Source organism: Lissotriton helveticus, chromosome 5_1, assembly GCF_964261635.1.
Source record: "Lissotriton helveticus chromosome 5_1, aLisHel1.1, whole genome shotgun sequence".
Lineage (NCBI taxonomy): Eukaryota > Metazoa > Chordata > Amphibia > Caudata > Salamandridae > Lissotriton > Lissotriton helveticus.
In genome coordinates, this window is record NC_136065.1 from 325,381,339 (window position 1) to 325,394,331 (window position 12,993).

At 48.0% G+C, this 12,993-nt stretch overlaps 1 protein-coding gene across 4 annotated transcripts in view; it reads right to left on the reverse strand.

Annotated features, from left to right (window-relative positions):
- DVL1 (dishevelled segment polarity protein 1) overlaps nucleotides 1–12,993 on the reverse strand; it is a 650,234-nt gene that overhangs the window by 13,558 nt on the left and 623,683 nt on the right. For all 4 annotated transcript variants that reach the window (XM_078642391.1, XM_078642390.1, XM_078642392.1 and 1 more), the window contains 2 exons: nucleotides 6,975–7,142; nucleotides 4,506–4,712 (listed from right to left, as the gene is read on the reverse strand). In XM_078642391.1, the coding sequence (XP_078498517.1) occupies nucleotides 4,506–4,712; nucleotides 6,975–7,142 (375 nt within the window). The remainder of the gene's footprint in view (nucleotides 1–4,505; nucleotides 4,713–6,974; nucleotides 7,143–12,993) is intronic.

The following is a 12,993-nucleotide window of genomic DNA, read 5'->3' on the forward strand; positions in this document are numbered from 1 at the left end:
TGGCGAACCCTGCCACCCACTGGCGTCACGTGAGCCCGAAAGCTCGGACTAGGAAGGCTTGGATGCCGCAGCGGAGGGAGGCGTGGACTGACCACGACGCTGGCCTCTACCGCCACCACGGCGGAAACCACGGGCGCCACCGCGCTGGGGAGCGCTCTGCGCCGCGTGGCTGGCAGCACGTGTGGGACCTCCTCTCCCTTGGCCACGAAAGGGCCGAAACGAACCCGTCTGCTGGCGCTGGGTCTGGGTCGAGAGACCCAAGGACTTGGCCGTGACCCTGGAGTCCTTGAAGCGCTCCAGCGCGTGGTCCGCTTTGTCACCAAATAGGCGACTGCCATCAAATGGCATGTCCATAAGCGTATTTTGGACGTCTGGTGAGAAGTTGGCAGATCTCAGCCAGGCATGGCGACGAATCGCCACCGTAGTGGACATGGCCCGTCCCAGTGAGTCCGTGGTGTCCAGACCACAACGGATCGAGTACCGCGCCGCATCCCGGCCTTCAACAAAGGCCCGGGTGAGCTTGTCCCGCACTTCCTGGGGGCATTGCGGCAAACACTCCTCGACCGTATCCCACAGGGAGTGGGTGTAGCGGCCCAAGAGGCACGCGGTGTTACAAGACCGCAGCCCAGCACTCAAAGAGGAAAACACTTTCTTTCCGAATTGGTCGTACCTCTTTGATTCCCGGTCGGGCGGAGCCGACGGAAATGCGGACTGCGAAGTGGAGGCCTGGATCACCAGACTCTCCGGGGAGGGATGGGTGGACAGGAAGGCAGGGTCGTCCGCGCAGGGACGGTGACGCCTGGCAACGTTCCGGTCAACCGGCGCACCAGAGGCGGGCCTGGACCAGGTGCCCAGAAGGACATCCGTCAGGGCCTCATTAAACGGCAGCAGAGGCTCCTGGGGGCATGACTGCGGTTTAAAAACTTCCGTCAGGATATTCGGTTTGACCTTCGCGACGGGGAGCTCAAGGTGTAAGGCCTTGGCAGCCCTCATCAGGACCACCGAATAGGCAGCACCCGCCTCGGACGCCACAGGGGACGGAGAGACAAACCCAGGGTTGGGCGACTCGTCCAGGCCACTGGCATCACCCAGATCACCTACCCAGTCCACATCGTACTGGCAGGCACGGGATAGAGGGTCCTCAGACCCCTCCCAACCCTCTCCATACTCCTCCTCGTCATACCCATATTCTGGGTCGACGATATAGACATCGGGGTCAACAGGCCCCATCGGCGTCGGGTCCGGCGTCGGCCGACGCCGGTCCGGCTCCGAGTCCGGAGTCGGGGAGGAAAGGGGGGTGGCGCCGCGCGGCGCCGGGGACCCGACGCCGGCCGGAGCCGACGGCGGAGTCGCTGCACCACGCGGGGGCGGTACCATGGGCTGGCCCACAGGAACCGACGCCGGAGAGGCCGGGAGACCAGCCGGCGACGAACCAGAGGGAACCAGCGGCGCCGGGGCCGGAGCCACCGGCGGCGCCGGGGCAGGAGCACCCGAACCGCTCGGGCCCCCAGACGGGACCGACGGGCCCGCAGGCGCCGAAGGCCCCGCCGGAGAAGACCTCGCCCTCATAGCAATGAGGAAGGCCTCGATCTCCTCACGCGACGCGCCTTCCCCAGGGACCGACAGGTGTGGGGCAGACGGCGTCGGCGACCCATGCGGGACCGCGGGGGTGGGGTCACCCGAGCCCCCGGCCGCAGCACGCGGGCGTCGGGGGGAGTCGGGGGTGCGATGGCGACGCCCCGACTTCTTGTGCTTACCTGACGAGCCGGAGGAATGGTGGCGACTCCCGGAGCGCCCATGGCGGCTCCGCGACCGCTCCCTCGACCGCTCCCTCGACCTCCGACCGGACCGGGACCGCTCTCGACGCGGGGCCGACAACCGGAGTTCGAGAAGCTTGCGGGACCGCTCCCGCCTAGCTTTTCCAGTCAAGGCCCGACAGTCGACGCAGGACTCCACGTCGTGGTCCGCGCCCAGACACCGGAGGCAGAGTCGATGGTGGTCGGTGACCGACATCATGCGGTCGCACTCGTCACAACTCTTGAAACCGGGCATCCTACCGGCACCGTAAGGATCAATCAGTTAACAAAAAACTTGGTCAAAAGACCGGAGTACTGCTCTTCGGATCTGCGCTAACTGGCGCGGAAAAAAGAAGAACTGACGTCAGCGCGCGGAGGCGGCGTCTATATACTCCAGCGACGTCATCACGGCGCACGACGCCGACGACGCGGAGCCGCAGGGGACGCCTGCAGACGACGCCTACCGACGCGCAGGGGTACTGCTACGCAAAAGTTTCCGGATCCAGACTGACGCCTGGGGATATTCTAAGGTAAGGAATCTAATACTAACCTGTTTCTTTCAGATGTTGTATGCGCTTCGCCTACTGTAAGGATCTGTGGTGGGGCGGATCACTATTCGCAAACGTGAGAGTATGCCTGCTCATTCCCACCCAGCGGTATTATTCTCTTACCTTCTTGGAATTCAAGAATTCCTTGTTTATGCAATTTGAAACAATAAAACTCCAAGGGGAGTATGCCAAAGAAGGCTAAGGCAACATTTGAGTTCCAGTATTTGGGGACACATCTCTTACTGTAAACAAAGGCTTCTATGAAGGGGCTTGACTTCTTGCTGCCTGCAAGTCAGTTGAATCAAAATAAACATATGTGTGTGTGTGTGTGTGTGTGTGTACATTTAGATTTGTTTTAATTAGAACTACTCTTAATCTAAGGTTAGTTCGGTAAAATAATTAAATTTGAACTATTAACCCTCACGTGTGACGTCATCACGCACCATGATTAAAGCTGAGGGCGTGTTGCACACGGACATTCAAATGAAGGGAATTTGATGCTTTTTCACATTTTAACTTGAATGCTAGCCCTGTACTATTGTTTTGCAGCGCCACTTACGGGTTTGGGATATTTGACAAGAAAACAAAGGTCGAATGTTAAATATGAAATTCACAGGAACCCCATGAAAGACATTCATCATGTACCCGGTATATATTTTTATATTACGTGATAAATTAAAGAGGTGCGTTAAATTGTATTGTCAGTTGAAAAAAATATAATAATACAGTGATACATTTTCGTTCAGAAAAATGAGCGGATTCTGTGCATTGCTTCTAATGACTTTTTTATTTGTTTATAATCCCTTAATTTTATAGAGTTTAAACGGCACGTTTGTTAGCTGTGACGGTTTGAGAGCTTTTGCACTTGAATGCCATGTGTGGGTACACCCAGACATGGGCCACATTCACTGTGTCACTGAAACCAAGCTTTACCTGACTAAGAGCCCCACTCAGTGTGCAACCAACCTTGGGTTGCTTGTGTTCCAGTTCAGGGAGGACCTGCCTTGGCATTTCAGGCTGGACTATTCCTATTGGAGCAGGGTCAAGACTGATTAGCATGTAGCGGAGTCCAAACTGAGGTGGCATTGTGAGCAAAAGATCGATGGATTGGAATGCTACCGCAAGCGACTGCAAGTGGTTAGACTTATTGCAAATAGCTTCCAATCACCTTTTGTGTGTTTGGGTACAATTACATAGGCTTTCTTCATAAATTGCCCTGAGATTTTCCAAAAGTAGTGGCCAGTTTTACTGCTTTATTTTTGACTGCATAATTTGAGACCTATAAGCAGCACCAGCACAGTCATTTCCAGACAGTGTTTCATTGCATCACTGATTTTCAAGAACTCTTTCATTTTAAAAAGAGATGAAGCTGTACATTCTAGCAACCAAGGTAAAACAAACATAATCAGATATATAAAAGTATTATTAGATTAAATTGCTGATTAGGTTATCCCACATCCTACACTTGGTTGATATTTGTGTAGACGTAAGCACCTTCAGGCAATCAACAAATTAATCACTGCGGTAGGCACATTAGGAACAACAAATATGGACCATAAAATATTTGTGGTGCAATGCATGTTATGATAAAACAATGTTTATAAATGTTCAATTAATCAGAAATGAATATGTACATTTTGTATAAGTTCTACAATCTTCTGATAAAAGGGCTTTCTGTCAGCACTTGAGTGCGTATTTTGGTCACATGTTGGGAAATGCACTCATTTTTGGGGAATGTGACTTATTTTTCATCATCAGACTTTGAACCTTAGCAAGAGAGAGGGAAAGGGCAGGAATGGAGAAAAGAAGGAGAAGGAGAAAACTAGGAAAACAGCGATAAACAGAGAAAGCAGGGGTGTAAAGAACCTGTAGGGGAGTAGAGCAGAGTCATGAAGTTTAAAATGGTGAACGCAAGAGGCGTGATGTCAATCAAAACTAGTAATTCATCAACCCCAGCATTGGTGGCGGTACCCTAAGGAAAACTTTGGACCCCTGCAATCATGTTTGTACAAATTAAGCACTGCAGCACACATACAACGCATGGGCTCAATAACCACAAAACACAAGGATTTGTGTAGGGGGAGTAGGGGCAACTCCAGCCAATGGTCAAACAGCATGTGGGGGATCAGAGTAGGGAGCCTCAGAGGGTCAAATGCCTTACCTTCACTCTGCTGACTGCCAGCACTACCGCTTCCATAGCTGAAGCCAGGCTCCTGGCACACGGATGGGAAACAGGGTGGGGGCACTCCATACTGGTAGGGGTACCCCTGGCCCAGTGGCCAGGGGGCTGCTGGGTGGGGTAAAGGTGCAAGAATGTCCTGATCTGATGTTCCAGTAGAGCCATCCTTGAGGTTCAAAGCAGCCATATCTGTAGAAGAAACCAAACCACAGGAGCCTGTCAATACCTGGTGCGCGATCTGCTCAAATGCTCCAATACCAACAACCATATGTGCATGTGCCTAGCTATGGTCAGCATGCTCCTCTTCTGATGACCTCACTTCTCTCACCACTAACATATTTCACTGAATGCCAAAGGTATAAGTAACAATCAGTGGTCGCAATGGTCAATATTTTTTTTGCCATATATCATATGTATTAGACAACTCACTAAATCAGGTCCTATTATTACTTATCTCCAAATGACATGAAAGTCACCACATATAACTGCTCCAGCTTTCCCATCTTGCGTGCACCGATTGCAGTGAGCCGGATCTGGTGGCTTAGTGGACAAATGAGTCTACTGTAGGGGCCTGTGTTCAACCTCATGATAAGAAAACTTAGGGGTCTACACTAGAAATCCACTAGTGATTCCACAATATATTCCTTATGCCAACTAGTGTGCGTAGGAAAAATTACATAAAGCTGACAGACCATATCACCAAAATGCGAAACACCAGCAATCGTGAGTCACCCATAGGTTGATACTGTTTTTGCACTGCACATTCCCATTATATCAACACCATGTGGTTCAACCAGGTGATTGTGGGTGGCTACCCCGAACCGTCTATCAGGGTATGCTAGTGGTCTCAATGATCAAGAGACACAATACCCGATAAGGATTACCAGATGAGAATATTGATTCATACAAGACTTTGATGGGAATCCTCAACCTATGGGTGACTCACGATTGCTGGTGTTTCGCATTTTGGTGATATGGTCTGTCAGCTTTATGTAATTTTTCCTACGCACACTAGTTGGCATAAGGAATATATTGTGGAATCACTAGTGGATTTCTAGTGTAGACCCCTAAGTTTTCTTGTTTATAGCTCTAGTTCTATTGGGGGATATTACTTAGGCAGGGTCTTTAAACATCCCTCTAGCCCTTTAACAGTGTATGTTTTTTGTGTTCAACCTCATGATCACAGGTTTAAATCCTGGTGGGTCCACTTAGCCTCTCATCCTTCTAACCTCAATAAAATGAGTACCATTGAGTTGGGCAACAATAAACATCTGTTATTCTGCATCAAGATACCCTTCTGGGTGAACATGTGCTTTACAAATACACAAGCTATCCAGGATGATGAAGGCTGATAGCCAGAAACCGGTCCTTGGATGCTTGATTCTGGTCCAGGAAAGTCATGGCTTGGCAGTTCGGGCTGGACTGTTCCCATGAGGCACAGGGTCAAGGCTGATTTGCATATAGCCATGTCTGACCTGGGGTGGTGTGGAGTGCAAATAAACGATGGATTTAGGCCCAGATCTCTGTACTGGGGTGAATGTATGACATTGTTCTGCATTCTGTCCATCAATTGTTGGTTTTGCATTTGTCACCCCGAGTGGGATGGGTATGCTCAGACGTGAGTCCCATGCTCTCCACACCACTGGAGTCAAGCTATCCAGGCTGATGAAGGCTGTTAGCCAGAAACCGGTCCTTGGATGCTTGATTCCGGTCCACGAAAGACATGGCTTGGCAGTTCGGCTGGACTGTTCCCATGAGGCACAGGGTCAAGGCTGATTTGCATATAGCCATGTCTGACCTGGGGTGGTGTGGAGTGCAAAAAATCGATGGATTTAGGCCCAGATCTCTGTACTGGGGTGAATGTATGACATTGTTCTGCATTCTGTCCATCAATTGTTGGTTTTGCATTTGTCACCCCGAGTGGGATGGGTATGCTCAGACGTGAGTCCCATGCTCTCCACACCACTGGAGTCAAGCTATCCAGGCTGATGAAGGCTGATAGCCAGAAACCGGTCCTTGGATGCTTGATTCCGGTCCAGGAAAGACATGGCTTGGCAGTTCGGGCTGGACTGTTCCCATGAGGCACAGGGTCAAGGCTGATTTGCATATAGCCATGTCTGACCTGGGGTGGTGTGGAGTGCAAAAAAAGGATGGATTTAGGCCCAGATCTCTGTACTGGGGTGAATGTATGACATTGTTCTGCATTCTGTCCATCAATTGTTGGTTTTACAAATACAAGTCATGTTGCTCCTCTGGTAAGTCTAGGAATTGGCCAGTGGCCAGATGTTTCTCATAATTCCATACACATACGTTATGTCACATGTTTTGTGCCAAGCTCAATTGTCTTTTTCATGCGTCATCCTGTTTATTTCCACTCTTCAAAGCTGGTTGAAAATGGAATCACAATATCAAACCACCACCGCGGCCTGGATGGGAGCAGGTAGTACTTACTGCTACACAAGTCCCCAAACACATAGTAGCACTGCTCGGAGAAGGTGATCTTGTTGACGGTGTGCCGCAAGTAGCCATGCTTCAGCATGTTGCTAGCATACTTCCTCGCTTCTCGTCGGTCCTTGAACCCCTCGACCCGAGTGTACAGCCAGTCAACAACGTCCGCTCCTACAACGTATTCACACAAAAACCACACTGGTAGGTTATAAAATGGTTCATACACGCCACAAAATAAACATAGCGCCAGCGGATGGTCAATAACATGAATAATTAGAAAAAGTTAATTACTGGCCTGTTATAAATACAAACTTTGACCTCATTATTAAAAAAGCCCTGCGAATGAGTAGGATATTTACTCCTTCTGGCTTATGCCTACATTTGGAGTAAATTTTCAATTATAATGAAATTCCTAAATAATGCCAGGGACTGTATTACATAGAGTGCCCCGGGGTGCAACGGGTGTTTGCGCCTGCTTTGCCCGCCCCCGGGGTCCTTTGGTATTACAGAAGGGGCCGCAGACTTTTGTGCGTCCCCTTTTGTAATACCGATAGTAATGGAGCACATAAAGCGTCATCGCTATCTGCAGAGAGTGTTCCCAAGTTTGCATGGGGGCGTGCCCCAAGCAAATGAGGGAATCGCTTTGCCTGTGTGCCCGCGCCTTATCCCAGATGCAGACGCAAAGGCAAAGCAGCTTTCAGGAGGTGCACTGACAGTGCGCTCCCTGAGAGCAGCCCTTTGCAGGGGTAATGGGGGTCCCATGGACAGCACCCGCCTGCAAAGGGATCTCTAATTCCCCTTCAAAGTGCAGGTGGCTTGCCGCTGCACAGTGAAACACCGAGCGGCTGCTTCAAAGCTGCTCCGTATTTAACTTGTATGCACTGCCCCCAGGGCAGCAGGAGTTTGTGGCGGCCCAGGGGGGGGCGCGCATTCTATGTAACAGGGCGCACTTTCTGTATTTGTGCGAGGCGCACCTGTTTTAAGGTGCGCTGGGAGCAGACAGGGAAGTGCAACCTAAAATATAATATGGCCGCAGGTGTTCTGCTGGGAATATGTGGCAGCCGAAGAGTATAAAGTACAGAGCAATTTACTTGTACAGGAAGTCCTTCTCCAACCCATCATCAAACCGTTGTTTTCCTTCCTTATTCCCGCATTCTTGTCTTCTCCCAATCTACAAGTCCACTAAGAATGGGAAACTACCCACAAAAACATTAACAAAGTCCAGAAACTTGTGAGTGTGTGGTTGTTCGCCATCTTTGCAGGGTGACTCGCCAAGGAATGTCAGCCTACCGGGGGTCTGCCAGCAGATTTGCTCCAACAAAAATTAAAAAGCACAGATGGGAAATCCATGCGAGTATATTGGGGGGGGCGGAGGCAAGGAGGGAATATGACCTCACAGCTAGCAGTGCCAAATATGAACTAGGTTTGAATCACAGCATCGGCTCAAACATACTGTGATCTGGCCAAATCACTTAAACAACCTAAAACTTAAACGCCTAAAATATATGGTGCTCGCCTAGTGCTCTCGGGCGTGTTTGTTCTACATAGAATTACAGAACACAAACCTATTTGTGGTGCAAACATCCTAACTTGCTTCTGCAAATCAAGAACACCATTTTGCACTCACAAAAAACACTGTATGTGCACAACGTTTTAAATGGGTGTGCAAACTGCTTTTAGAATGGTTCCTAGTTACCATGTCTCCCACCTTTCTAATTAAATTAACTGAGAAAAACACATCCATAAAGATGCAGGATGTGAAAAAACTGTTTGCAATCTGCTCTTCTTTTAAGTGGAAGAAGAAGTCATCAGACTGGCCGTCTGCCCTCAGTCGATAAGGACTGCTAACCTTCACAAAAACAAACTGAATGGAGGCAGGACCTGTCTGATAAGAGCTTACATACACGAAATATAGCTCTGATAAAGGCATGATTCCTGGCTCAACAAATGTTTGGTTGGCACCCAGGGGCATTGTGGTGTTCATTCCTTCTCTAATCTTGGCACCTTCTGGTTTTAGTGCGCTCTATCAACTGTATCCTATCCTAATCCACACACCATGGTAGTATGAAGATTATTTACAGATTGTGAAATCACAGACACAGTAACTAGATGTGGGTTTGCCTTTTTTGAGGTTTCTTTATCAATTCCAACATTATGTGAAAAAAATAAGTTATGACTTTATTTTACAAAACAAAATAATAACTATTATATACCAATGTAAAACACTGACGTTGATGTTTACAAATAAACTATAAAAGAAAGACTGTCAGGATGTACATCATTATTGCTGTAACAGAGCACATTTTCGAATTTCAATTTCTACTACTCTTTCCGCCCCCTCACTTGCTTAAACCTTCAATGTGGGCATAAGTCCTGAGATGGACTAACCTGGAGGGGAAACACAAATTCTCTGGACATGTTGATGCCTCCGACAGAAGGGCAGGGCTGAGGTTGAGTAAGCCAGTTGTCTAAGATTGATATGGCATGTGGATGACCAATATTATAAATACAGCTTCTGCTTTCCATTTTATTTCTCCTTACACACATATGGTACCAGTGGCTGCAGAAGCTCTGAAAAATCTTCCCAGTGCACGTGTCATCCATTTAACTAAAGGGTGTCAAAAATATCAATACTCTGATACTTGGTGCTCTTGGTGCAATGAAGAGACACCTAGCGGGCAGCCATGGTATGGCACTCACTGGTCTGAGACAAAAGACAAGCGGTCACCTGTTCACACACATAAGGAGGACATATAAGGGCTCTCTCTTTTAATGAAGGGTAAATACAAAAATTTTTTTATAGCTGCAACGAGGAACCCAAGTGGGTAAATACACTTAATACAGTGCGCCATCCAGGGGAAGTCCCTCATTGTCCACATAGAGCTCCGTAGCCTTATGAAGTGTTTTCACCTAGCATGAAAGTGCAAGCAAAAAATTAGGTTTTTGCAGAATTTGACTAGGGTACATCCTTTTTTGCAGTAGGCTCTCCCAGCTGAAATCTGCATAGCCACATTTTCTGGTTACATCTTCGCTGTAGATCAAAATCCCAAAATTAAAGATACCGCTGGGTGGTTGTGACTTTTAATGGCCAATATTTCTTAACCATTGCAGGAAACAAGGATATAGAGCTGGATCCATAAGGGTACCTACATATAAATATTGCTTAAAATGCAATGGATACAACTTCCCCAGAACGCCTTATGGTTTTCCTTGCAGCGATACTATACTAGTGACATGATGACAACCTAATGATACAATGATACCAATCTGATCACTTTGTAATGTTAGTTGTACTTAATTGCAAATGTTTTCCCATCCCCACTAAGATATGGTAACACATGTTTTGTATTAGAGGTGCTATAGTGTTAGAGTAAGGGCCTAATTATGACTTTGGCGGTCCTCCTGCGGTACTGCCACTGCTCTGTCTGCAGGAGGACTGCAATGGCCGTGGTGCGCCTGACTGCTAGATTCAGAGTTAAATCCAGGTTGGGTGGGCGGTACTGCAGTGTCTCACTGCAGTAGTCTGTTTGGCTCAAGGAGAGCCTAACATGCAGACCGTCGCCATGACAGCGCCTGCAGCAGGTTCCTGCACAGTGTTCCATGCACCATGTTATGCATATCACACTGTGCTAGAACGGGGTGCGATTCCAGGGAGGCACAACATATATCCCCCCGCAGGCATCCCCAGTCCCAGGAGTGGCAGGGGTCCCAGTTAAGGCCCCCTTAGTTGCCTCTCCATCACCCTTATCATGACAGGCTCACCGCCATGAAATGGTCGATGTACAGGCAACTCATAATATGCTCAGTGGTGCCGCAGCTGCACCACCAGCATATTACTGTGCTTCACCTCTGCGCCACTGCCGCGGGATCCTGGATCCCGGCGGACATGGTGATCCTGTGGCGGTCCCACAGCGGCACTCTGAGTACTGCAGGCGGGCCCACAGTGGTGGCGGTGGTCAGACTGCCACTACGAGAACGCCGGTCCAAGGTCCGCTGTACTCATAATTAGGTCCTTAGACTTTGGTCACTTTGTAGTGATTTCCCTATAAATTCTGTTTGCAGCGGGTCGAATCGAATTTGGCATTGTGTTTGTGATCTGTTAGCTTCTGAAAATAGTTTTTGTTGTAGTCAACTAGATTGCAGTGGCTTGGTGTATGCTTGACTATGTACTTTCCATATTCTGTCTCACACAGATGCTCTGTCTATCAGTATACTACCTCACGCGGAAAGCTCCTTGAGGAAATGGAAATGTCATAACAGTTGGATACCACCAAAAAGTGGTTAAGATGGGAAAGGTGCAACCTGTCTTTCTATAACACCTATATCTGGTTGTGTTTTCTATTTGCATTTCCATGAACACTTCACAGAGATTATAGAAAGATAATACACCAAGCTTCTCTATACCTCCCCAGTTTTCTAGCAATGTCCCATATCTTAATACCCACCAAGAATCACTAAATTTCCCTCAAAATATTTTGGAATCCCATGGTTCTCAATGAAATAAATACAGTAAGAAAGAGATTCCTATTGTGCATTGAAGAAATAAGCAAGGTGATCTGTCATATTTCCAGATGACCAAGGATTAGTCATCTTAGTGTTATCACAGTCATTCGTATTTCGCTTTCAACTGTTGTAGTTAATAGGAGAATCTCGTGATTTACGGAAAAAAACGTCCAGAGCAAGGTATTAGCAGACTATTTCAAAAGAACTCAAGATGACTCCTATGTTTCTGAAATCTATACAATCAGTCCAATAAAGGCCAATCAACAAAGCAGTCATAGGCTTCTTTCAGCTAGATGAGAAGAGAGGCAATGAGGATAAGAAAACAGCGTGTCGTATCAGGCAAAGATCACGTCACCCAATAGTCTAAATCCCTTATGTTGCTGGGGCAACAATTGTGGGTGATTCACATTTGCTTTCTTGAATGATGTGGGTTCTCTTCTCCTGATTGGCAGATAAAGCAAATCCTCTTTGAATCCAAGTGGCATCAGAAAGGGCTGTCTGGTTGGCAGTCAGCTTTCTGAAGCTGGATTTCAATCCTCTGGTTCTAGTGATGGCAAGGTTGGACTTCGCGTGGACACAGGGCTTGGAACTATTTCTACACAACAGATTTCATTATCATCCATTCCAAATTTCGAAGCCGAGCATGTTGCACACCAGACAGTTCTTAATTTGAGCTAGTGGTTGCAGGTGGGGCCCATCAGCACTCAATTTTGTAGACCAGCACTTATTTTTCCTTGTCAGACTTTAACCGAGAGGCAGAGAGTGAAAAACACTGGTGGAAAATAAGGAGGAACGGAAAGATGGAAACAGCATAACAAAGGGAGAAAGCATAAGCCTGTAAGATTGAGATAAACAGGCAGGGAGTTTCTGGTGGTGGATTAAAGAGGCGTGAGGTGGAATATCTAGTGATCATAGCACTCGCTTTCACACCACTCGAAGTAGGTGCCCCCCAAGGGGGCGTTCCATTCCATCAACTAGTCTCCCTTTGCCTCACCATACTCGTTAATATGATCTCCACCTCTGGATTCTCCACTCACCTCTGTGCTGACAACACACAGTTCTGACCTTTAGGCCTCTTGGGAGGTTGGCTTTCTTTGAGGAAGCTGTGTCCGCTGGCATTATTTATTGTTTTTATTTTCTTTGGCGCACCCTCTTTCTCTCATATTTAAAATCTGGGAGCCATCGTTGAGTTGAATCTCCACTGGTCTTGGTCACTTCCTGAATTTATTTCCCCCCAGTTTTTAGTTTGCTTTTATTTCCATAGTAAGCCTGACTAGAAGGGAAGCCTCCTCGTCAAGGATCAAGTGGTTGGGCTACTGTTTATACTGTTATTTACTCCCACCTCTTCTTAACTCGGAGATACTATTGTGTCACCTTTAAGCCATGCCTCCTTGTTATGGTGGGCTAAAGCAGCGTTGTGATTGGCTGACTGGCAGAATGGGTGTGCTTCCAGTGGCCGACTCCGAGCGAGGGAGGACTACAGAAGAGAGACAGGCGAGGAAGCGGCTAAAAGGTACGT